Consider the following 23,751-nt stretch of genomic DNA (forward strand, 5'->3'; position numbering starts at 1 on the left):
CTTGTTTTAGGGTATTTTGTGGAGATAGAGAGAGAAAAACAAAGATAAATAAAAATAAGTTAGAGATAGTGTGTATGTTTGGATTTGTTTTTGGAGATAATATAAAATAAGTATGGTATGTTTGATGATGGGAATTTACTATAAGAAAATCCACAGAGCGGTCCTTCAGAATATGGAACATACCAGGGTTCGCAAATTGGCAAACTGAAAAGTTTTTTAGATCAACACGCTTCACTAACAAAGAGGCGCTCTTTATTTGGTCTTCAGTTGCTCGAGGTGCCATGGAATTCGTATCAGTGTGAAGCTGCAGATCCACCATATTGTTTTTAATTCTAAATTCTTCACTTAAGAAATTAGTGAAGTTAAAAAGTTACTCTTACCTCTTCAACAGGTCTGATATCATCAGAATATGGAAGATATATCATATGCATTCCAGGTGGTTCAATCTGACCACTGGTGCTGACAATCTCATCCTGCAGTTCAACAATTACAAACAAATTGTAATATTCAGGTTTAGCATTATGAGCAATGTGTAACTAACAACCACAAAATATTGTGAAGCAAAATAATATATGAACCCACAGCTCTAGCAATCTTTTTGTTCAGGATAGAAGATTCATTGAAATAAGAAGTGTTGAGGATAGAGGAATTTTCTCACTTCTTGAACCCTTTTTCTTTGTTTGGAGAAAAATGGATTGAAGAGCAGGAGATAATCATCCAATCTGGGATCAAGAACGGTATAGATCTGAAGAAGAAGGAAGACAATGAACAGAGGTGAAGGGCGATTTCTGCGAGAGAGGAAAGAGAAAATCTGCTGCTGTAAATGAAGACAGTCAGTTTTGTTCCCCACTATTATTACAAAAACACCTAAAAATAAAATAAAAATGGGTAAAACACTGCATGCCAAACATTACATTGATTTTGGGCCATCTCTGAGATGGGCCAAAAACGAACCCAAACATAAGGATGGTATCTGGCAAGTGCTGGAAGATAACTCTGTCCAATAAACTTTGCAGGTTATGATGTTTTCCTCTTAAAAGAACCTTCAAATTATATGGAAGCAATTTTTTTGGGAAAATAAGAAAGAAATATGTTAGATATTTGGGAACTTTTTATTTTGAAAGTATCACACAGTGTGAATCATTATGCATCCGTACAATATAATGCATATGTCGTTTGTATTTTCACACTCGATCTCAATATATATATATATAATACTTTTCTGAGATAATTACATTTATATTTTGATCTATAATTTGTTTTAAAAAAATTAGGTATGGTTGTAGAAATAATGTGGATGTTTCTAGTAGGTGTATGTATAATTATTCAAAAGATAAGGATAATTTGTGTAAATAGACTATAAGTCAGGGTGTAAAAATGTAATCATTCTTTTTCTTTTTTCTTTATTTGACTTTGCTGATTGTCTCATATTACTTGCTATATCATGTGAAATGTGAATAGGTCACATTTTTCTCTTGCTAAAGCGTGCTGGTGTAGAGCAATTAATAAAATTTTGAAAGAAATTGAAAATAACGTTTTTAAGATTCAAACTAAATTGAAGACATTCGAAATATAAAATGCAACTTTATTGCTAGATATGAATAAATAAATATAATAGTTCAACAAGTATTCAAATAACACAATGAAGCAGTAAAATATTGAACAAAAAAAATGCAAATTGAGTTAAAATTAAGAAAATTATAAGAGAGGCCGAAAGACCTCCTTTGATTTGGGAAATTATATTTAGCATCGTTAAGATTTATTTTCATCTAACAAATAAGTTTCTCGTTAGACAAAATTTATCAAATTTATTGATATTAATAAAGAAAATTGAATGAATATTAATATTTACCCTCGATTGAGTTATTAGTGACTTATTACAGGTCAAAATATTTTTCTAAAAACTAAACTACTCTTATAATGGTGAAGATGTATCTCCTTTCATGCATTAACGTGTGAAGACGTATGAGGGTACTTTGGTCATAAAAATATTTATTTGACTTGCAATAAATCAGTAATAAGTCAATCGGAGGTAAGTATTTGTTTGTAGACTCCAGGGGTGTTACATGTAATTTTCCAAACCATAGAGGTCTACTTGTAATTACACAAAATCTCCAAAAAATATAATGTAATTATCCCTTATAAACATCAGAATGAATTGCTACATATCTTCAGATTTGACATAATTACGAGTACTCCTCATTTTTTTTGAAAAATTACAAATAAATACAGAAGTTAAATATTGTCCTCAATCAAGAATTAGTAAAAGTAGAAAGATCCCCAGAAACCTTTTTGGGTAAAGAGGAAAGTATTTTAACTCATCATTACTCCACAATTAAGTTGTGTTCGTGGTGGTGAAAGGACAACTACACCCTTACATAACTACTTTTTAAATAATAAATAAAACCTTACTTATAAAAAAATAAAATACGATAACGATAAATATACTATTTAATAGTTCAATACCCCATAGCTATTTAGACAATAATAAACATATCCAATTAAAAAATTAATAAATAAATAAATAAAATTTCCATGTTGTTAATTTGTTTGAAGAAAAATTTACTCGGGCACAGTAAAATTTAAAATGAAATAGCTTCTGAGAAATGTATAAAATACTAATCCAAAATTCAAAATATAAAATAAATTAATTAATTAAAAAATAAGTATCACGAAATTTTAAATAAAATTTATCGATCTTATTAATTTAGAAGTGCTTCTAAAAAATTTAACACAGGGTAACTTCTTTTTATGGTAATATTACTATCAGACAATTAACTTTATATTGTACTTCCACGTACTTTTATTTTTTATCATAATATATTTAAGGTAAGATAATACTGAATACTGATAAGTGCAATTTATAATTGAATTTTGGGGTGGATCTTGTAACGGGTCTTCATAGACCCACAATCCATCCCGAACCCATTACCCACCCTAATGCCTACTTTTTTGGATTAAAACCCGTCCCACTAAAAATGAGTCCGAGATGCTTTTTTCAGGTTCAAATCCAATTACCAGACCTATTTATTGTTATTTCTAGTCAATCAAATAAAAATTGATTTAAATTGTCTTACATGAAAGATTAAAATTTATAATGTAAATATAATCCGTTCATTTCAAAAAATATGGTAAACTATGACAAGCTTTCATAAAATTTAATATAATTATGAATGATTCCTCATTATTTGATAAATTGTCAATACCCCTTAATATTTGATGAAATTATATGACTTTAAGAGGCCTGATATTATCAACTTTACATTCACTGTATATTTTTTAAAACAAAATAAAAAATTGTAAAAACAAAAAACGGGCAAGATAGATGGAAATTTTTTTAAATTTATAAAAAAAATTATATATTTTTTTTAAAATAAGTAAAATTATAATTAATTATCTACAATGTCATTTTGATCAGTTTATCATAAAATAATAAAAATCTGACGAGGACTAGCAAATTTGACTAGTGGTTGAACATCCATGAAAATCAGACTATTAACCCATTGCATGATCCACACAATTCAACAAATAGCATATTGACATCGTGAAATACAAGAAACGTTAGGCACTATATATATAGTGTGGTCATCAAAAGGACAAAACCATAATGAAACACTTATCACACATTTCTCAGCACAAAAACAACCTTCTAATCACGGTTTCTATGATTATATGCACTCAAAATAGAAATTACAGTTCTCGAGATAAACAGTCTACCTAGTACCCATCATGTTTTAGATAATGGTTAGCGCTCAAATTTAATAAATAAATTTGGGGTCATGGGTTTGAATCTCATTATTATATATGTATTTATTTTATTTAATATGAGTTTATCATAATAAATATTTGTCTCATGTAAATTTATTGTGTTATGAATTTATTAATCGAATCGATATATTTACAAGTTTATTGATATTGATATAAAGGTAAATTACATAGTACCCCCTTGTGTTTTGGTGAATTAGGGAGAAATCCTTGTGTTAATTTTATAAGTAAAAAACCCAATATATTCTATAAAATACAATAAAAGACTCCTTTTTTCATTAAAAATTAACAGTGTGTGTCTAACACTCGTCTATTGTGTGAGTGGGCTTTATCTTTTTTGGAATTTTTCTATGTTACTTTAAGTGTATAACATCCGTTTTGTTCATTTCTTTTACATTTTTAAATATATTTTAAATTAATTAATTTATATTATTATTTTTTATTAATTTAAGTTATTTATTAAATTCAAATACATTATAATAAATTATATTTACTTATGAAATATATTAAATTAAATATAAAAACACTTATAAAGTATATGAGTTTCTTAAAAATCACTTATAATAATTGTATATTATTAACTAAATTAAATTATTATTAAATTTTAAACATATTTTAATAAATTTTATTTATTTAGTTATAAAATATATTAATTGAATATCAAAATACCAAAAAAATAATATTAATTATTTATATTTAATTATTCAATACTTAAAATTTGAAAAAAAAACAATAAATTCTTTTTATTTTATTTTTTAATAATTTTTTTTCTTCTTCTCCATCGCCAGCCACTATGTGCTGGTGACAATAGTCGCCCAGATCCAAGGCAATATCGTCTAGAATCTGGTCACCGCCCCTTTCGAGGGCGAGGGTAAGGTCATCCAGAATAATTTAAACAACGTCATCATCTCCCCGTCTAGAGGGTGACGGTTTCACGGCCCACGTAGGTGACAGTCGTGATTGCCTATATTATATATTGTTATACTATATATATATAGTGTATATATAATTACATATATAAATAATATATTTTAAATTATTTAAGATTTAGATTGTTCATTTTTTACAATTGAGTATCAATGGTTGTTATAAGAAGGGTATAATGGGCAATTCAGTACAAAATTTAATGCCATTAAACTTATTTAATGGGAGGGGAGAGTATGCAATATTTTAAAAACTATAAGAATTTTTTTTTTGTCTATTTTTTTAATACAAAGAAATTTTGAGCTAAATTTTAAAAACATAGGAGATTTTATGCAATTTATCCTTAATATAATAACATGCAATCATCGCTTCCATCTAAAAATAAAAATACTTAATTAATTGGTACTCCGCGCCAGAACACGGGAGTATTGTATTTCTAAAAAAAATGAAAAAAATTTTGATTTTATTTATTTAAAATATGCATTTTGATTCTATTTATTTAAAGTGTGCAATAGCTAAAATATAAGTAATTTAAAATTTAATTTAAAGTGATTAGTAAGTATAAAATTGTGGAAGTCACACAACCTACCTTCCCCCCAAACAAAAAAAAAATATTATGGTAAATTAATGCTATAATTAGTCAATATTTCTCAAATTTATCTATAGTTAAAACATTTGCCATAATTTTTAGCTTTAACTAATATTTCGACTTCACTTAAAAAAAAAAAGAAAAAAAGAAAAGCTAATAGCCGTGTGCAACCATGATTATTAAACATATGAAAAGACATATTTCTTCTAATTATATTGAATATAAAAATAAATTTATAACTAAATTTATCTGAAATGGATAAAGATAATCAATGGTTCACTTATCCAAATTTAAATAGAAAATAAAAATTAAATTTTTAAGTATTATTATAGGCTAAAATGCATTTTACCCTCCTGTATTTTATTGAATAGCTAAAAAGACCCCTATGTTATTGAAATAGGCTAAAACTCCCCTATATTTTGTAAAATTCAGCAAAAAATGCCCCTTTAATTAGTAATTAATGGAATGTACATTACACGCGCTCCTTGTGCATTTAGGGGTGTAATTTGACTGCTTTTGACCTTATTTTGGGTCTTTTTGACAAAAAGACCCTCATAGTATTTATATATTTTTCATATTGTTTTTACTTGTTTTGGGTATTTTTTTTATATTTTCATCTATCTAAAAAAATAAAATATTTCTTAAAATATATTCACTTAAAAATGTGACAAAAAAATTGCATAAATTTTTGAAGTTTTATATTTTAAATTAAAATAATAATAATAAATTATTATAATTGATTCGTGCGGAAATAGCATGGGTCCAAAAGCTTGGACTTTGGGCCAACAAATAAAAGAACATGAGAAACGGAACCTGCAAAACAACACTTTAGCACTCCGACTCTCAAATTAGTATCGAATTTAAGAAATAATAATCGTAAAAAGTAAATTGTAATTAAGAATTGAAGTATAGTAACAAATTTCGTAAGAGAAATCGTGTTTAAAGTGCAAAGAGAGTGCACAATGTGAGTTTGATAGCAAGAGTTTAGATTTGGAAGGTGTTCCTTGCCTGGACTATACATATATTTATAGGACGATGGCTCCTTTCGATAGGAGTCTGCACGTATATTTATATTTTACTACATATTTCGAAAGACTAGGAAGTAAAATTAAATCTACATCAATTACTCGCCATCCTAAATATTTTCCAAATAAAGAAGAATAATTCGGATTTGAAATAGTTCAATTCCTCATGATATCATATTTTATTTTTTTATGTTATTTATCTCATAAAATGTGACATAAATGCCAATTTACACATAAATAGAACATACCATAAAATACTAAATTGTAACAAAAGATTCCAAAACCCTCAACATTTCCAAATCTAAATCCCATATAAAATAAAAATAATTTCTCTACATAATTTTCTTTTTGATAATTAGGTCCCTGTAACAAGAACATGACAAAAAAAGAAAAAAAAAGATAAAATAGAACTACAAAATCAAAGCAAAATAATTGTTAAGCCGCGACATAATCTAAAAGTTTACGCTGTCAGAGAAGGGAATAATTTAATATTTAATATTTTAATATATACCCTTACGTTCAAAACCCTAAACGTAAAATATTTACTATAAATGAATGTATAAATCCTGTACTTGAAATATATATAAATATTTTTTTATAAATTTGTGTAAATGATATTAAAAAACGAGAGCTCTGCAAAACGCTTTTCAGTTTATAGCTTAGAAAAAACTTTTGAGGTGTTTTTGTAATGCATGTTTTTGTTTAAAAAACTATTAAAAAAATTACTTTTAAGTTAAAAGCTAAAAGCACAATAGAGGGTATTTCTAACTGTTTTAGCTTTTTCGTAAATAATTTTAATTTTTTTTGAACTACTTTCGTCCTTTTCAATTTCTTTTCGAAATTTCAACCTAAAGTTGATATTAAAATTTATAATTTCACATATTTAATATTTTATAATTTTTAATCGCATGTAATATTTAACAAAAGATAAATATAAATATTAAATGAAAGATAATATCTCTTTAACATATGAAAACAAAATAATATTTAAATAATTAAATTTATTTTAAAAGTGTTTTTTTACCGAATAGTAATCAATCATTTCCCAATATAATCAAAATCAGCAACAAAATAACAAAAAGGAAAAAAATTGAAAATAAAACAACAGAATCCAAACAAACGGATTATTATTATTTAAAAAAAAAAAATTCAAAACCCCCCACAGAAGCCAAAGAAGCAGTAATACCGAAACACACACATACACCCACGCAGCCACCAGAAGGCAGCTCAAACCAGTGGTCTTTATGTTGTACAGCGTCTCTCTCTCTCTCTCTCTCTCTCTCTCTCGCTATATATATTTACACACAGAGACACACGGAAACCAACCTCTACAGTGCAGAATAGGCGAACATAGTGCAACCCAGGACTCTCCTCATACAGCTGTTGATACATAAATCCCTGAGATTTATCAGTTCAATTACCAGTTTATTGTACAGACGAGGGGCGCTTGAATTCAAGAAGGGATAATGTGAAGTGGTGAAACTGAATCTGGGCTGGGTTTTGTTTCTTTATTTTGTTCTGATTCTTTTATAGATCTTAGCGATTGGGATTTCTAGATCTGCTGGGTTCTCTTTTGAATCTGGGATTTTTCGCAATGGCTACGGCGTTTCCTCTGCCCGTTACGGCTGCCCAGGTCGTTTACTTTATCTTTAAAAAGCTATAGATACATATTGTGTGTAATTGGATTTTTGCGAATTGTAAATGGGTTTAATATATGAATACTTTGTGATGTTTCCAGTGCATTTGTCGAACTATTTGGAGCTGTGTACGACGTTTGATGTTGTGTAAAAACCTTTTGGGGTTACTAGGATTTTACTTCAGTGTAGTTCTGGATGTTCTTATAAGTAGGTATTTGTAGATGCATGAATGTACCTTTTGTCTGGTTGCGTATGCGAATGTGTGTTTCTGTTTATGGATGTATGCTAAATCTTGGTGAAGTTTTCTTGGAGACGCATGTTATTTGGCTAATGTTTGTTTGTTTGATGTGGTCTTTATGAGTTGAATCTCATTTGGATGCTATATGTATTATGCATGTTTCGCCGATTACGAATTGTAGGTGTGGCCCCCTTTGAACGCTGAGAACTTACATTTGAAGCAGGTTTTCCGCATAAAAATTTGATTTCCACCTTAGTTGCTAAGTTATAGAAAAATGTAATTAGCTCATTACTTTTTGTAATTTGTGTTTGAAATGAAAATATCTCCCTGTCAATTTGTATTCTCAATTGTTTCTTTAGATTCATAAGGTAAATTGCACTGAAATCTGTCTCTCTTGATCCTGTGTTTTGAACACTTGTCTTATAGAATATCGAAGCTAGAAAGGGTGTGCCCCTGCACTGTTTTTCCTTTTTCTCCGAGGATTTTGTTGTGCCTGTGATTTCCCAAGCTATTATGACTGCAAAGAGAATGATACAAAATTATTAATATTCATATTTGATTATATGGATTTATTTATTAACTATTTTTGATTTCTTTATTTTATTTAGGTGGGAACATACTTTGTTGGGCAGTACTATCAGATGCTACAGAACCAGCCAAATTTTGTGCACCAGTTTTACAGTGATGCCAGCACCATGCTCCGGATTGATGGAAACACCAGAGAGACTGCAACTGCTATGCTGGTATTCTACATGAACCCTCTTATAAATTTGCATGAATTAGTCTTAAGTTGATGTTTCAGATATAGTCATAATGGATATGCATAATGAATAGAAATATCGAGCAGCGCATATTTTGATAGGATTAAAACAGTAACTGGAGCTTTGATCATAATTGCTAAGCATTTGCCTATCAGATCGAAGTCCTTTATATTCAGTAAGTGGTGTACTTATTCGAAATTTGTCCTGCTGGGCCCTTGTTCTGTTTTGGTGGTGTGGCTTACTTTTTCTCTCTCATGATTGAGGTTCTAATTATTATGATACGAGTAATCGAATTTTCATCTGGTTCATGTCCAATCGCTGTGTTATCCAATCTGGTTCTTATCCATTGTCACCTTGGTTGCATCTCTGGCCACAACAGAGAAGATGTCGAATGTCTGATTTTATGTGGTTCTAGCCATGTCTATTGGCTGACATAGACATAAACAGTGCTTGATCTTGGGAAAATTGTGCAATAAGGTCGCCTTTTATTTTTCTGGTAGTTGCTTGCTTCTAGTTTCATGTCTAAAAGTGTATGATATGGAGTTTTTCTTTGCTACTGAGTTAAATGCTCAAATGAAATGGATAGAGTGACATACTTGGTTCTGTTGTGCTGTATCTTTTTTCCATTTGCTTGCATCTTTAAATACTTTCTCTGGAGAGCCATAGGGTCCATATTCAATTCTCCATCATTTTGTGTATCTTTGCAGCAAATACACCAACTTATCATGTCGCTCAACTATAATGGCATAGAAATTAAGACAGCACATTCTTTAGAATCTTGGAATGGCGGAGTTCTCGTGATGGTTTCAGGTTCTGTGCACGTAAAGGATTTCAGTGGCAGGAAGAAGTTTGTGGAAACCTTTTTTCTTGCACCTCAGGAAAAAGGATACTTTGTTCTGAATGATATTTTCCACTACGTTGATGAAGAACATATTCTGCAACATCCAATTTCTTATTTACCTCAGAGCAATCTTGATGCCAAGATCAATTCTGCAGCCACGGCTCGAGAACAAGGTTCTTTTATTTTGTTATGTTTTCTGAAATACTTCACTAGAAAACGAATCAATCTGCAACTGTAATGAAACTTTAGCCAGCGTAATGTAAAAAAAGAATTTACTAAGAGTTTGATTTAACCTTGTGGGACTTGGCAAAGTGGAGAGCAGGAAAGTTAAATGATGCTTTAGTAATTTCTTAAGGTTGAGAGAAAGATTTTGTTGATAAGATATTCAGTGATTTATGGAGTTTTACAAAAGGAAATTAAATGATCTAAAAATTCATAAAGACATAGGGAATGATCTTAAAAGAATTATATCAATATTCACCTGTGTGCATATACACTCTCGCACCATTTTCACCGTTATTTTAAGATCTTTGTCTAATATCCTTTCAAAGACAATATAATCTACTTCATCCTGAAACCACCAAAACAATAACTCCTAGAAATACCTTGAGGCCATGGGTGCTTTTAACAAGAAAGGCATTTGAATACAGAATGATCTTCAGTTGATACACTGGTCACTTAAATTGTGATTTCTGTTTTTCTGTTGAAACCTTTTAGTGAGAGGAACTAATTCCGCAAAGTGGGATCTTGTGACTGTAATAAAAAATAAAACCAAATTGCAATGGATCATTTCATTTTCTTCCCTTTGGGAACTGAAAATGAAAAATTCAGGATTCTGGAATATTGTGCATGCCCCAAAGTTTATAATTATAAATAAAATATCATTTATATTTCTGTTAAAATATATAACAGATATTTTGCAGTTATATGCCAGCATTTGTAGTATTAACATACATCTATACTTTTCCCCTTAAATTAGTAGGACTTCATCTTTTTTTTAAGAGGGTCCTTTAGAAACAGAATTACCATTTGAGGAGAAAATATTTTGTTGTACACATCTTAAAATGGAAATACAAGCATTCAATTTGAAGGAGTATAGATTATATTTGTTGGATTAGTGATTGTATTGATGCTATACAAGGGTATATAAAACATTTAAAAGGTCCTCTCTAATTTTTGCAGCAAACAACTACATGTTGGGAGGAGATATTCATTCTAGAGAGCTTGTGACCCCTGCAAAGGTTGAAGAGAATGGTCCAGTCAGCAACTATAAATACCCTGAGGAACAGCTTCCTCAGGCCCCTGAAACAAAGAGTATCCTGGATGAAAATTATGCTGTGCAATCAAATGGTTCACTTCAGGGAACTATGAACTCTATACCTGACCGTTTGTCATCCCCTATTGAGGAACCCATTGTGGAGACTCAAAAACATACTTATGCTTCGATTGTACGTGGTTGCATTAAGTCCTGCTTGTTTCATTGTACACTGGATTTTGATGATTTTCTTTGCTCACTTCAGTTTAAACTCATTATATCTTTGATCATGATTGAATTTTAAAGGTTGCTAAAGGACAATCTGCAGTGCCTACTCAATCCTCCTCGAACAAGCCCACTTCTTCAGAATGGCAGCATGTACCCGAACCCCCTAGCCAGCCATCGGTTGCATCTCAGAACCTAACTGAGAGGTCTGGGGTGGAAACCCTAGAAGAAGCATCTTTCATGGAAGATGACGGTGATTTTCTTATACTTTGCCGTCATTATGCTTCCATTTGTGGATGTATTAGATCTATATTTTAGAGTTTCGGCGATTTTGCTGATTCTGTATGTCTTTAAATATGTCTTCTATAGTTGAAGTAAAGTCAGTATACGTGAGAAATGTTCCCACAACAATGGCTGCTTCTGAAATTGCTGAGGAATTCAAGAAGTTTGGTACACTCAAGCCTGATGCTGTGGCCATCAGAACCCGGAAGGTCCATTTATCTGCCTTTCCTGTTGTCCATATACTCGTACTTCTTTGAGTGGAACTACTAAATTTTGAACATTTCTTTTATGCAGGATATAGATGTATGCTATGCATTTGTAGAATTTGAAGATATCACTGGGGTGCAGAATGCAATTAAGGTTTGCGCATGTGCCTTTTAAGTTTAAGAAATCCAAACAATAAGCTCTCAGTCCAGTGATGGTGCTCCCATTTAAATGTGCAAAAGGATTTATGTGATGGTTGCAAAAGTATCTGATTAAGTCCTTTTCACCCCTAAACTAAGCAGGAGTTTCTCCCTGGCACTCAGTGTCTGAATTCAAAGGATACCATGTTCCATAGAAATCTCAAATGGAATGGGTAGGTGGTGTTTTAGAGCCAGGGTTTGCTGGTTTTTGCCATTTCTTTGAGATGGTGGTGTGTGCTTTCACTCTTGTAGTAGCAGATGGGGGTGGGGTGGGGGTGGGGGGAGCATTACCTCTTATTAGGTGATAAGCGAGTTTCTTTCTTTAACGTCATTGCTCTTCACCACCACAAGTCAGATGAATATCTTGTCTTCAATCTAATCTCACTTTTGCCTTACAGGCATCCACAGTTCAGATTGGCACACACCAGCTCCACATTGAAGGGCGGCGACCAAACAGAAACTTCTCAACTCGAGGGGGAAGTATGTATTAATTCTGTTCTATGCTGGCCTTAGATGTCGTTTGAAAATTTTTTATATTGAAAGTTCATAAGCATCAATTTAACAAGCTGTTGGCCAGAGTGCCTTTGCTCTTCGTTTGGCCAATAGATTTGATGGAACCTGAAGATCTGCTCCTCAAAAAGATAACTGTTGACTACTCCATAGCTCAGTATCCAGAATATGAAGTACTAGTTCAACTTATCTTCCCCCCATTTCATTATCCGAAACACTTCATAGCGCTAACTTTTTGGTTGCTCAAAAAGAAGCTTGGATTCCTTGCACTTGTTTCACATTATCATCACTGCTGAAAGCAACAGAAGGCAGCTAAAATTTGGGGGTTTGATCTTATTTATGCTTTTAGGAAATCTAAATCTTGCCCTTTAGTGGTTAGGAAGCTTAATGCTTCAAATTTGTATCTGCTATCATAAGCCGGTCAAAACTGTAACAGGAAAGACATGATCTTGCTCAGTTGCTTCTCATGAACTTGTGACTATATTTCAACCGTTCTATTGTTTGTTTTGGGCAGGAGCAAGAGGTAGTAGAGGAAGAGTTAGCTACCAGACGGAAGGAAGGGGCCGATTCAGTGGCCGTGGTTTTGGTAGGGGGAGCCATCAAGATGCCATTGACCGTGATTACAACAGACCAAGGGGCAACGGCTTCTACAGACACGCTCCTCGACAAGAAAGAGCATACTCCACCAACCAGCAAGGTTCGAGAAACGGTCACAACTCATCAGACTGAACGACTCATAGTAACTTTGAAGCTAAGCGAGAATTTCTTCAAAGAAGTGATTTTGCAGTATCTTCTCATTTATCAAGCTAAGGCGGCTTACTAATTAGACATGCTTGAGCTGATCGTGGCGATATTTTTGTTTGGGGCGCTTTGTTTTTCATCTTTTCGTTATTATAGCATATTTGAGAAATGGTTTCACGATTTTGGTTATTATATACAATAGTGATTTTTAATGATGGCAGTTAAACCTTCTATTTGAGAAATTCTGTTGAAAAACTGGTTGCAAATAATTATTATTTACTGTGAAGAGGGATGCAAAACTTGCTGCAAGAACATGTGGTCATCTTTTCTTGGAACAGAGAATTGTTCCCATTCGCAACTGTGCTTGCTACATTAAATGGACCCCAGGACAAAGTAGCCGGCAGACATTCTGGAACAACGGTAACTGATCTCAGAACAGGAAATGGTACTCTGGATTAAGGTCAAAAACCAAATTACATTCTAAATGCGCAGAAAGTTAGTACAATGATATACTTAAAACGTCGTACTGTTCTTGTTTTGCAGTACTAGAGTATAAGGTAACCAAATACAACATATTTCTTATATGCATCCTACCAGATCTAAACTACATTCTAAATGTCATAAAAACAGTCACAACGGGTCTCATTGGATTCTAAGGAACCAAGAAACCATGACATTCCGAATATTTGTTAAGCATTTGCTGCAGTTGCCGCTCCTTGTCCTACAGGCATCCGATTCTGAGCTTCCTCTATAGCATCCTCCTCGACCTCTGTTTCCCAGAGAAACTTTGCATATGACGCAAGCACATTGCTGAAACCAAATGAAATGAAGATTGAACACATGCATTTAACTAGCAAATGTGCAGAAACAGCACAATCGCACAGAAGCAACAAAATTACGGTAATGAATGCAGAAGTACCAGCTTACCTGTCTTCAGGAGTTGCTTGAGCTGCTCTTTCGAAGTAGGCAACAGCCCTGTCTTTATCACGATGACACTGCCATACGATATCAGCATATAGAGAAAGCGCCTGCCCATCGCGGGGATCTGCTAGTATTGCACGCGAATAGTATTCTTCGGCTCCCTGAAGGTCTCCATTTGACTGTCAATAAAACAACAAATGGTACCATGTTGCAATGAATAATTAACCATTTCATTTGAACCAACAGCTAAATTCTTCACTTGCATAAGTGGAAATCACATGAAACTGCGGATTTTGTTGAGAAGTCTGGGATGATTATATAGGCGAACTCTAAAGAAACATCTTTTACCTGATGCAAAAAGTGAGCATAGTTTCTCAGAATCAATGGGTTACAAGGATTTTCGTCGACCACCCTCTTATAGTATTCTTCAAGAGTAGTCCTCTCATCTGGATGGCTGATTATGTAGTCTTGATTAATCCCACCACCAAAACCCGTCGTGCCGATTCCTAGGCCCATTGCAAGATGTAAAGGTGGGCTAGATGGTCTCTTTTCTTCTTTAAAATCTTTGGCCGAGATATCCACCAGGACAGCATTCTCATCAACCTGCCGTTTTCATGTAAGTTGTTGTCTGAACAACTATGCCTTAACTTCAACTACTTATACAATGTAAAACAAACAAACCTGTGCGTTAGATGAAAGTTCTTCTTCCTCATTCCCATCTATTTCCCACAGGAAATTGGCATATGCAGCCAGAACATTGCTAAAAACAAGAGAAAACTTCTACTGTTAGAACAAATAACAAATTGAATCGTAGAAGTGAGAAAACAAAAGGCTAGTTTAGCAGCCACAATGTTCGGTTCAAGCATCTAGCAACACCTAGATATCGAACTTAATGAAAAAGAATGACCGGTAGCAGCCTCGAACCGAAAGGCCGACCCTTGTGAAGGACTATCCATATCTACTTCATTTCTCCATAGATATGATAACTTACCTATCTTCAGGAGCTGCCTTGGCTGCCCTTTCAAAATAATCTGAGGCTCTTGCTTGATCGCCGTGGAGCTCCCACACTAACTTAGCATACCGAGACAGTATTTCACCGTCATTAGGATCTGCCCGTGTAGCCCAGAAGTAATACTCCTCTGCACCCGAGAAATCTCTCTTGGACTGTTGTAATGTTTTACATTTCATTTACAAAAAGAATATTACAATGGGATAAAATTTCAAAATGTACTGGAAAAGGGAATAAACATTCAAGTCTTATCATCATATCTGCGGTGAATTCTGATATATTCTTTGAAAGTGAATTTTCTAGTGATCTCCTTCCCAAATTGTTCAGATGAACAGATGGACCAAGTCATAAATACTTCTGTATCAAGAATTCACTAGTTTTCTCCACTGATCTAGCTCTATTTCCTAAGCATGATCTCTAAATTGCTTCTGATACTAACATAAAGACAACATAAATAAATTCTAAAAACAAAGTAGTAAGCAGGAACAACGGAAATGAAGGTAAAAATACACAAACCTCCAGATACTGAGCATAGTTTCTTAGAACTAAGGGGTTGGAAGGATCTTCAAGAACCATCTTACTGTAATGTTTGTCAAGATCACTGCTATGATCAGAAACCTGCCAGCCAACTTCAACACCATTACCACCAATGCCGTGTTTAATTGCACCAGCCCCTGTCGCAAGATCAATGGTAGGGCTCATGGATTTTTCTTCAACTTCAACCTTAAGATCTTTAAATCGGTTCAATGGCCTCTCTTTTTTTTCTTCTTCTTCTTCTTCCTCTACCTCCTCATCCTCATCTTCCACAATCATTCCAATGCTATTCCTCCCAAAGCTAAACTGAGCTTCTATGCTATCTCCAACCGTAGCAGATCTCACCAGCTTCCCCTGACTATCCATCAACTTCTCTTTGATCAAATCTTCCTTCTCGGCCTCTCCCTCAAACTTATCATCGTCACTGTATATCGAGAACGATGGTTCTGTATGCAAAGTTGATTTTTGGTAGTTACACAAAGATTCACTCATCACTCTTCTCGAGCTATAAAATCCTCCAAGTCCTTCCAAATTGCTATCTGATTGTGCTCTGCGGAACGTTATTCGACCAATGGCTCTATGTTTTGGACTGAATTCAGGTAAACAGGAGTTGGAAGGATAGACAGGAGATGAGTTGCAAGAAAACGAACTCAAACGTTGCAAACCATGACAGAACGAGACTTTTGCTGTGCGATGTTCATGTGCTTTTGGTAGTCTACCGTTGCTGCTGATGTTAGTGTCCAAGTCTAAACTGGGAGAATCTGAGAAGAGAGATCTGGCCACTGGGGCTGATGAGCTCCTAAGCAGCATTTGATCAAATGTTATTTATTCCTTGCTTGAGACTTGTGAAAGTTATGACCTGTGGATAAAAAATGGAGGTCCCATGTGACAAGATAACATTAATAAATGAAAGTAAAGCCCCTTGCAAGTTTACAACTTTGGTTTCAGCATTGACTTAATAAAGTAATAGTATAGACTATTACGGTAAAACAATTAACACAAAAGTCTTAAGTCACGCAAAGCATTTTAGAGCGAGAACGCCATGGTATACAAACGTGTCCCGAGCATCATGCTTTATTGCCTAATTCAGAGAGACAGCACGATTGATAATGGCCACAAATCAAGAGCTTAAACAGCATGGGAACATCAAGGACATTTTAAGTTTAATATTTTCATGCCCATCCATATGTAGTCTCAAAAAATCATTCTCATTTCTCCTAAACTACTTTATCTCAATTTTTTTTCTAATTAGAGAACCAAATTTCTAGACGTAAGGAGTCAATATGTAACGTTGAGATTTGTGGCCTTTATGTGCTTGTATCAATCAATACTCACATGCAAATAGAAAACAATACCTACCAAGTAGCAAGAGACATGTGAGTCCTCTCAAAGAGTGAAGTCAAAGTAACAATCCCAAGAACCATACTAAAATTATACAAGGTGGTACCTAATTAAATGCAAAAACAAGAGTAGCATACTCGCGCGGTCCCAGAGATTTGAATATTCGAACACTACATTTTCAGGGATATTTCTATCAAATTCATGTACCAAGTAAACGAAATTGTTACGATTGCGAGGATAACGAGCCTCCAGTTTTTGCTTTTGACCATAACAAATACCTGAGATCTTCATTATTCTTATTTCTCGTCGGTTCTTCTTGTTACTATTCTCCCAATTTCATTGCTCTCGAGTTTCTACTTATCGGACACACTCATACACAATATATACATATATAATAAAATTTTCCTTTCTCAACCATCGTCGCATCAAATCAAAGAGGATGACAAATATGAAACCAAGAGAGGATAAAAAATGGAGTACAAGTAAAGGGCTACATCCATTCTTACCAAACATTCTTGTCCAAGTTCATACAACTATGGACAACCGTGATTGCACTTATCATGTGATACGCTCAACCAATCACATATCAAGTACATTCCTCTTGAATTTAACCTGATCAAGTTAGAGTTCTCCATATTTTCTTATCAATTCTATATGTATAAATTCTCCATATATACATATACGTGTATTCAATCATTAATTATACATTGGTCCAATACAAGATTAGTCGAAACTTACAACCTCGAAAGAACAACATCATTAATTTCCCCGAACCCAGAAAGAAATTCTTGAACAGACAAGAAAATGAAACATGAATGATGATCATAGAGATCATGAGAAGGCCCACACATACCTTAGGTTTTCTGCCTTAATGCAGCTGGAAAACAAAAACAACTGAAGAAAATTACACCAAACAAACCAGACAAATAAATCTACGTACGTCTTATGGCTCACACTTTAATTTGGTGTGTTTGTAAGGTTACAAATGGAGTTTTCCGAAAAGTTTGGACACCAGAATTAAGGTATCCTGAATTGCAACAATAAGGAGCATAATAGTAGTATGATTCTGTTAGGCCTTTGGGGCGCCGACATCACTCCACGTGTTCATCTTCAACCCACGCGTGTGTCTTTGTCAGCGCGGTCCTTTTATTTATTAAGCTTTTAAACAGAGGGGGCTCTGCAATTGCATGCAATCTCCGAAAGTTATAATTTATGTTCCACAACTTATTATTTCTGTAATTTAATAATATTTATTTTAATCATAAAATTTATTTTTATAAGTCAAGAGAGTTTATAATTTTAGTTCCAACTATAATTTCTATTAAATATTTAATGAAATATATGCAAATCACATGCTCCCTCTACTAAATCAATGGTCAGTTACTTAAAGAAATACGTCCAAATTATGTTGCTAAATATAAATATTAGTCGCATTCTAATTTCATTTTAAAAGTACAATCTTGTGGGCATTAGTCTATTATTTTTATTTGAAAAACGAGCAATAGTCTATTGCAATAATTGTTAGTTAAAAATTTAATATTAATAATTAATGTATGTTAATTATTGATTAAAAGTATTATATAATTGTAATCAATTCACTGAAAAAATAAAAAGAAAAAATTGCTAACTGTTTCAAAAATATGTTCAATATTATTACTACGTTATTGTGCAAGAAACACTGGTCTCAGATTCTAATAAACTATCGGTCATAAAAAACTTTATTATGGCTTTATATATATATATAAAATCGATCTATTATTACATTATTTAAAATATTTAAATTTAATAACTAATTTAATATATCGATATTTTCAAATCAATAAACATTTGAAAAGTAACCAAGAAATAAGAAACTATTATTAGAAATAAATTACATATTTATATTTGTGGGATTCGAATTAACGACCAAACTCTTGATTTGTGAGACGTAAACTTTACAAATTGGTTAGCAAAAATTATCTTTCACGTATATTGATTGAGTTATCAATTTTCCATGTGAAAAGGTAAATAAAACTAAGGGCACATACCATTAAATAATTCTTAAAAATATAATTTTGTATTGTTTTAGTTAAATTAAAATTCCCTATATATATACATATTTAACTTAAAGTAGTCATAACAAACTTATAATTTTTTAACAAACTTCACATCACTGCAAGAAATCATTTAATAATTACTAATTGTCATAATTAAAGATATTATAGCCGTAGTAAATAGTTATTAATCACGACCAGCAATACTTGATCGTAATTTGTACAAGTGTGGTTAAAATATTTATCATGACAATTTTTTTGACATTGATTCTACGACTAATTTAATTTATTTATTAATATCAACAAATTCAATGATTTTTTATTAATTGAATGATTTTTTTGTAATTTAAAAAAAAATCAAAATTATTAAATGCAATTTATTGATTTACAGTGACGTTATGTATAATTATACTAAATTTTAAGAGATAACGGCATAATTAACCATAATTAAAAATGGATATTGAATACGGATGGAGCAAATATATTACAGGTGTAAGAGCAGGAGTGCATCAATCTTAAGCTAAAAATGAATGCTTGTGAAGGAAATCCGACATTCCATATTTCCAACCACTCTTATCTCATCACTACTCAAATTTCTACATTCCGTAGCATCCGCTGATTTCATTTTCATGTTCTCTGGAGAGGTCAACATCCTCTCCTCCTCCTCCGCCCTGCTCTCTTTCTCCTCCGCATCAACCATCCCTCGTCGTCCCTCTTCCGGGCGGCGGGTGGAACATTGATCCTTCGTTCGCGGTTGCATGAGATCGTTTCAGTCTGGAGGAACGACGTCCGTGAAACGAGACATTCTTCTTTTCGCGATCGTCGTTCTTGTTTTATGTGTTTCGTGTCCTCTGAAGAAAATGGCGCCGGAGAAACCGTTCCAGCTCCTGGAGATAAACATCATCTCCGCGCAGGATCTGGAGCCCGTCTCCAAGAAAATGCGCACCTATGCAACGGCGTGGCTGCACCCGAATCGGAAGCTGTCGTCGTGCGTGGACGCGGAGGGTAACAACAGCCCCACGTGGAATGACAAGTTCGTGTTCAAGGTGGAGGAGGAGTTTCTCCGGCGGGATACTTCCGCCGTGATGATCGAAATCTACGCCAAGCAATGGCTTCGGGACACGCTTGTGGGCACGGTTCGTGTGCTCGTCGGGAATCTTATTCCTTCGTCCACCCGCACCCTCGGCCACCATCATTTTGGAATGCGGTTTGTCGCCCTTCAGGTTATTTTTTCTCATCCTGCTGTCCAGTTTGAATCTCTCATATTTGTTTTATTTTGTCTTTTTCATTTCTTGGTACATGTGTTTCCTTTGTATTACATATGCATTGGTGTCATGATTTCATTCTCCAAAATTTGATTTCATGGGAAGATCTAAGGGGTTTGAAGCCTATATAAGGTGTTATTAATTAACATTCAGAGGCCGATAGTAGGAGGGCCTTTTTGTGAAATAATTTTGTCTGTCATTTGCAATTTTTAATGGAACGCCGGTCAATTTTAAAATTGGGTAAAACGTGGAGTCAAGTATGAAATTACCCTATTATGAGGAACTAATTACGTTGCAATTTTGCCTGCCATGACCCTTATACGTCATATTCATGCATTCTTCATATTGATGAATTATTTTAAGTTGCACAACATTAGTATTTAATTAATTAGACATTTCGACATAACCAAATGTGCTTTGGTCCTTTGGACATCGAATACGGAATCAGGTAGATATACCGATAGCTTCCCGCTTTGGACATCGAATACGGAATCAGGTAGATATACCGATAGCTTCCCCTTTTATAAAACATCGAAAGGTCACTGGGGGGCTTTATAGATACAAATCCTGACAGCAGCTAAATTAACATGCTTTTTAGTTTCCATATGAAACATTGTCAGGGGCTGAGATCAAAGAGGTAGATTTGTTTGATGGAATGGAATTTCCAAGAAAGTAAATGTATAAGTTAGCTAGTAGACTATGATTTACTAATATCCTCTTAATGTGATGGAATTGCCGATGTTTCATGTTCATCCTTGTTGCAATGGCTACTTGAACCCCTGACCGACGTTTTTAAGTTTGTCCTATGATCATGTAAGATGATGACATGGGCTCGTCGCTTTTTCTTGGAATATGAATCAGGTACGTCGGCCATCAGGACGTCCACAGGGCATTCTTAACATTGGTGTGGCCTTACTTGATAGCTCTATGAGGAGCATGCCGTTGTACAGACAACTCAGTGCCTCAGCGGTCGGGTACCGTGATTTGATGGATGATCCACCTGCACTTCAGCAGCCCCACAAGAATGAAAGACAGAATCATGATGACAACAACCAGACTTCAAATGTGAAGCCTTTCTTGCGGAGATCAAAGAGTGAACGCAGTGAACACATATTCGATCATTTTACACCTGGCAGCTCGATGATTGCAATTCCGTTGAAGGCGGAAGCCAAAGAAAGCTCGATCCTAAGTATTACAGAATGTGTGGTTCCCTTAAAAGGGCTGAAAAAGACGGGCAAGGCAAGTTCGGTGATCAGTGGTGCAGAGCTCAGAGAGAAACCGAAACAAAAAGGTAAGAAATCAGGCAAGGCAGGTTCGGTGCTAAGTGACTCAATCTTGAGCAAAGAGTCCTCTGTTCGCAAGGTTGAGACGTCTTTGAAGACTAAAGACGATGCAATTGAGGAGAAGGATAATGAAAATCCAGGGACAGATGAATCAGGCGACAAAGCTACAAACAAGGTAGTTGATGAAAAATCAGGCACAAAAGCTAAGGTGGTGAACAATGGGGATTCACCTAAAGAGAAGCTACCAGTTGCAACCATTGGGAAACCGGTGGGGAAGTACAACGGTAACGACTACGGTGCATCAAAGGGGCCTTTGCCACAGGGGAAGTGTGTGATTGGGGCCCCAGTCAAGAAAGGCAATTCTCTGTGGTCCGACTCTGAGGTCGGTCCTTCACCTTCAGAGGTGGCTGCCGTTATGGCTGAAAAGAAGTATCCTTTAGAGGACAATCAGAGCTCTGTTCTGGACGGTTGGAGCTTGGACGAAAGTGTGGAGGGGCTGCGGTCAAAGCTGGAGAGGTGGCGTATGGAGCTACCGCCGTTGTATGATCGTGGCTTCTCCACAAGCAGCTATAAATCATCGGGACCGCACCCTCGTAGGCGCACGGACAAGGGGAGTGGATTGCTCTCGTGCTTTGGCAACATATTTGGATACGAGTGCCAATGCATATGCGGTAAGCCTCCGGGGAAAAGGAGCCGTGGAGGCAAGTTCCAGAGCCCCTCAACAATCACTCCAGGCCGATCTTTCCTTTGAGACTAACATGGATATGATACGGAACAAGTTTGGTTTGATCATTCCTTATTTCTTGTCATGTTAGGACACTCTTCCCACGAACTAGTTGTGTGTGTTTTATATTGTTTGTTTTGCGTACCATACATGTAATATTTTCATGTTCGTTTAGTGTAAAGTTGTACGACAAATTCATCAACTCTTTGATTTCCTACACTTTTATTTATACAAAAAAATATTTAGTATGTCAACAATATAAATTAATTAATCTCTCCTTACTTACAACCACTTATATAATTAATAAAATAATCATTGCTAACATTATCCTATATATATATATCAGAATAATCTAAGTTTAAGAAATTAAATACAAATAACAATCAAAATTAAATCGTAAAATTTCGATATTTCTTTTAGAGTAATCTTATTAATGTGTCAAATAATATTAGAACTCTTTGATAGAATTTTCTAAAAATATAATAATATATATCTTGAGGATGAAGCACGTGCCTCTATTATTTTCACTTTTTATTTTCTATTGATGTTTTATAGTGTGTATTGTAATACATATATCTGTTAAATCTATGTTTAAAATCAGATAGAGATGTGTTGTTTTACTATAATTTTTTTCATCTCTTATTGATATTTGAATTATGCATACATTTACTTTATCATCTCTAAACGTGTCATTAAAAGATTTCTTTGAAAAATTTATGCTGTATTCTTATCGACTTCAATTAAGAAAGGATAAATATCAACAACCTCCCTTGAGGTTTTGACATAATTATGAATACTTTCTCATTATTTGAAAAATTATCAATACCCCCTAATTTTAACGACCGTCTAATAATTAGTCTAGTCCATTAGGTTTCCATCCATTTTTTGTGGTGAATTGACCAAAATACCTTTGTGGATTAAAAATTATAATTTTATTTATTTTTTAATTTTTTTGAATTTCTTATAGACTAAGTGATAATTTTAAATTTTTTTCCATCCGCCCCGTTTGATTTTTTTATAATTCTTTAATTTTTTAAAAAAATAAAAAAATACTGTAAGGACAAAACTAATAATTTCATACCATTCAAGGTTTTACATAATTTCATCAAACATCAAGGGATGTATTTATAATTTTTCAAATAATAATAAGGTATTTGTAATTATGACAAACCCAAAAAAAAATCATTGTAATTTACCCATTAAAAAATGAAGAAGATCCTTGATCATGCTAATCAGCTCTGAAATTTGTTTCTTTTTGGGGGGAGGGGGGGTGAGGTCATAAAAAGGTATAGGTATAACTGATCAGGTTTAGATTGGGTTTGTTAAGACCAAAGACTCAACCCGTCAAAAATTCTTGGGCCCAAATTGATCCGAGACACAGCGGATCAGGCTCGATGGACTTAGTTTAGAATTTTTAAAATATCAAAAAATATATTACTTAAAA

General features: G+C 33.6%; 3 protein-coding genes across 4 annotated transcripts; 2 read left to right on the top strand and 1 right to left on the bottom strand.

The window, feature by feature from the left end:
* Positions 7,473-13,483, top strand: LOC105171808 (putative G3BP-like protein). 2 transcript variants are annotated; one of them, XM_011093040.2, is made up of 9 exons: positions 7,473-7,936; positions 8,787-8,921; positions 9,647-9,953; positions 10,963-11,228; positions 11,342-11,513; positions 11,630-11,751; positions 11,837-11,902; positions 12,345-12,426; positions 12,971-13,483. In XM_011093040.2, exons 1-9 carry the CDS (start codon positions 7,898-7,900, stop codon positions 13,183-13,185), a joined length of 1,404 nt encoding a protein of 467 aa, XP_011091342.1. In that variant the 5' UTR covers positions 7,473-7,897; the 3' UTR covers positions 13,186-13,483. The 2 variants fall into 2 exon arrangements, with proteins under 2 accessions (XP_011091342.1, XP_011091343.1); XM_011093041.2 differs by lacking the exon at positions 7,473-7,936 and adding an exon at positions 8,522-8,546.
* LOC105171809 lies at positions 13,653-18,018 on the bottom strand. Its single transcript, XM_011093044.2, has 7 exons — positions 17,856-18,018; positions 15,644-16,520; positions 15,110-15,282; positions 14,800-14,878; positions 14,467-14,721; positions 14,125-14,297; positions 13,653-14,007 (listed from the first exon to the last, which is right to left on the bottom strand). Exons 2-7 carry the CDS (start codon positions 16,469-16,471, stop codon positions 13,887-13,889), a joined length of 1,629 nt encoding a protein of 542 aa, XP_011091346.1. The 5' UTR covers positions 16,472-16,520; positions 17,856-18,018; the 3' UTR covers positions 13,653-13,886.
* LOC105171810 lies at positions 19,583-22,526 on the top strand. The gene is made up of 2 exons (XM_011093046.2): positions 19,583-20,258; positions 21,162-22,526. Exons 1-2 carry the CDS (start codon positions 19,794-19,796, stop codon positions 22,332-22,334), a joined length of 1,638 nt encoding a protein of 545 aa, XP_011091348.1. The 5' UTR covers positions 19,583-19,793; the 3' UTR covers positions 22,335-22,526.

Source organism: Sesamum indicum, linkage group LG10 (genome assembly GCF_000512975.1).
Source record: "Sesamum indicum cultivar Zhongzhi No. 13 linkage group LG10, S_indicum_v1.0, whole genome shotgun sequence".
In the NCBI taxonomy this organism is placed as follows: Eukaryota; Viridiplantae; Streptophyta; class Magnoliopsida; order Lamiales; family Pedaliaceae; genus Sesamum; species Sesamum indicum.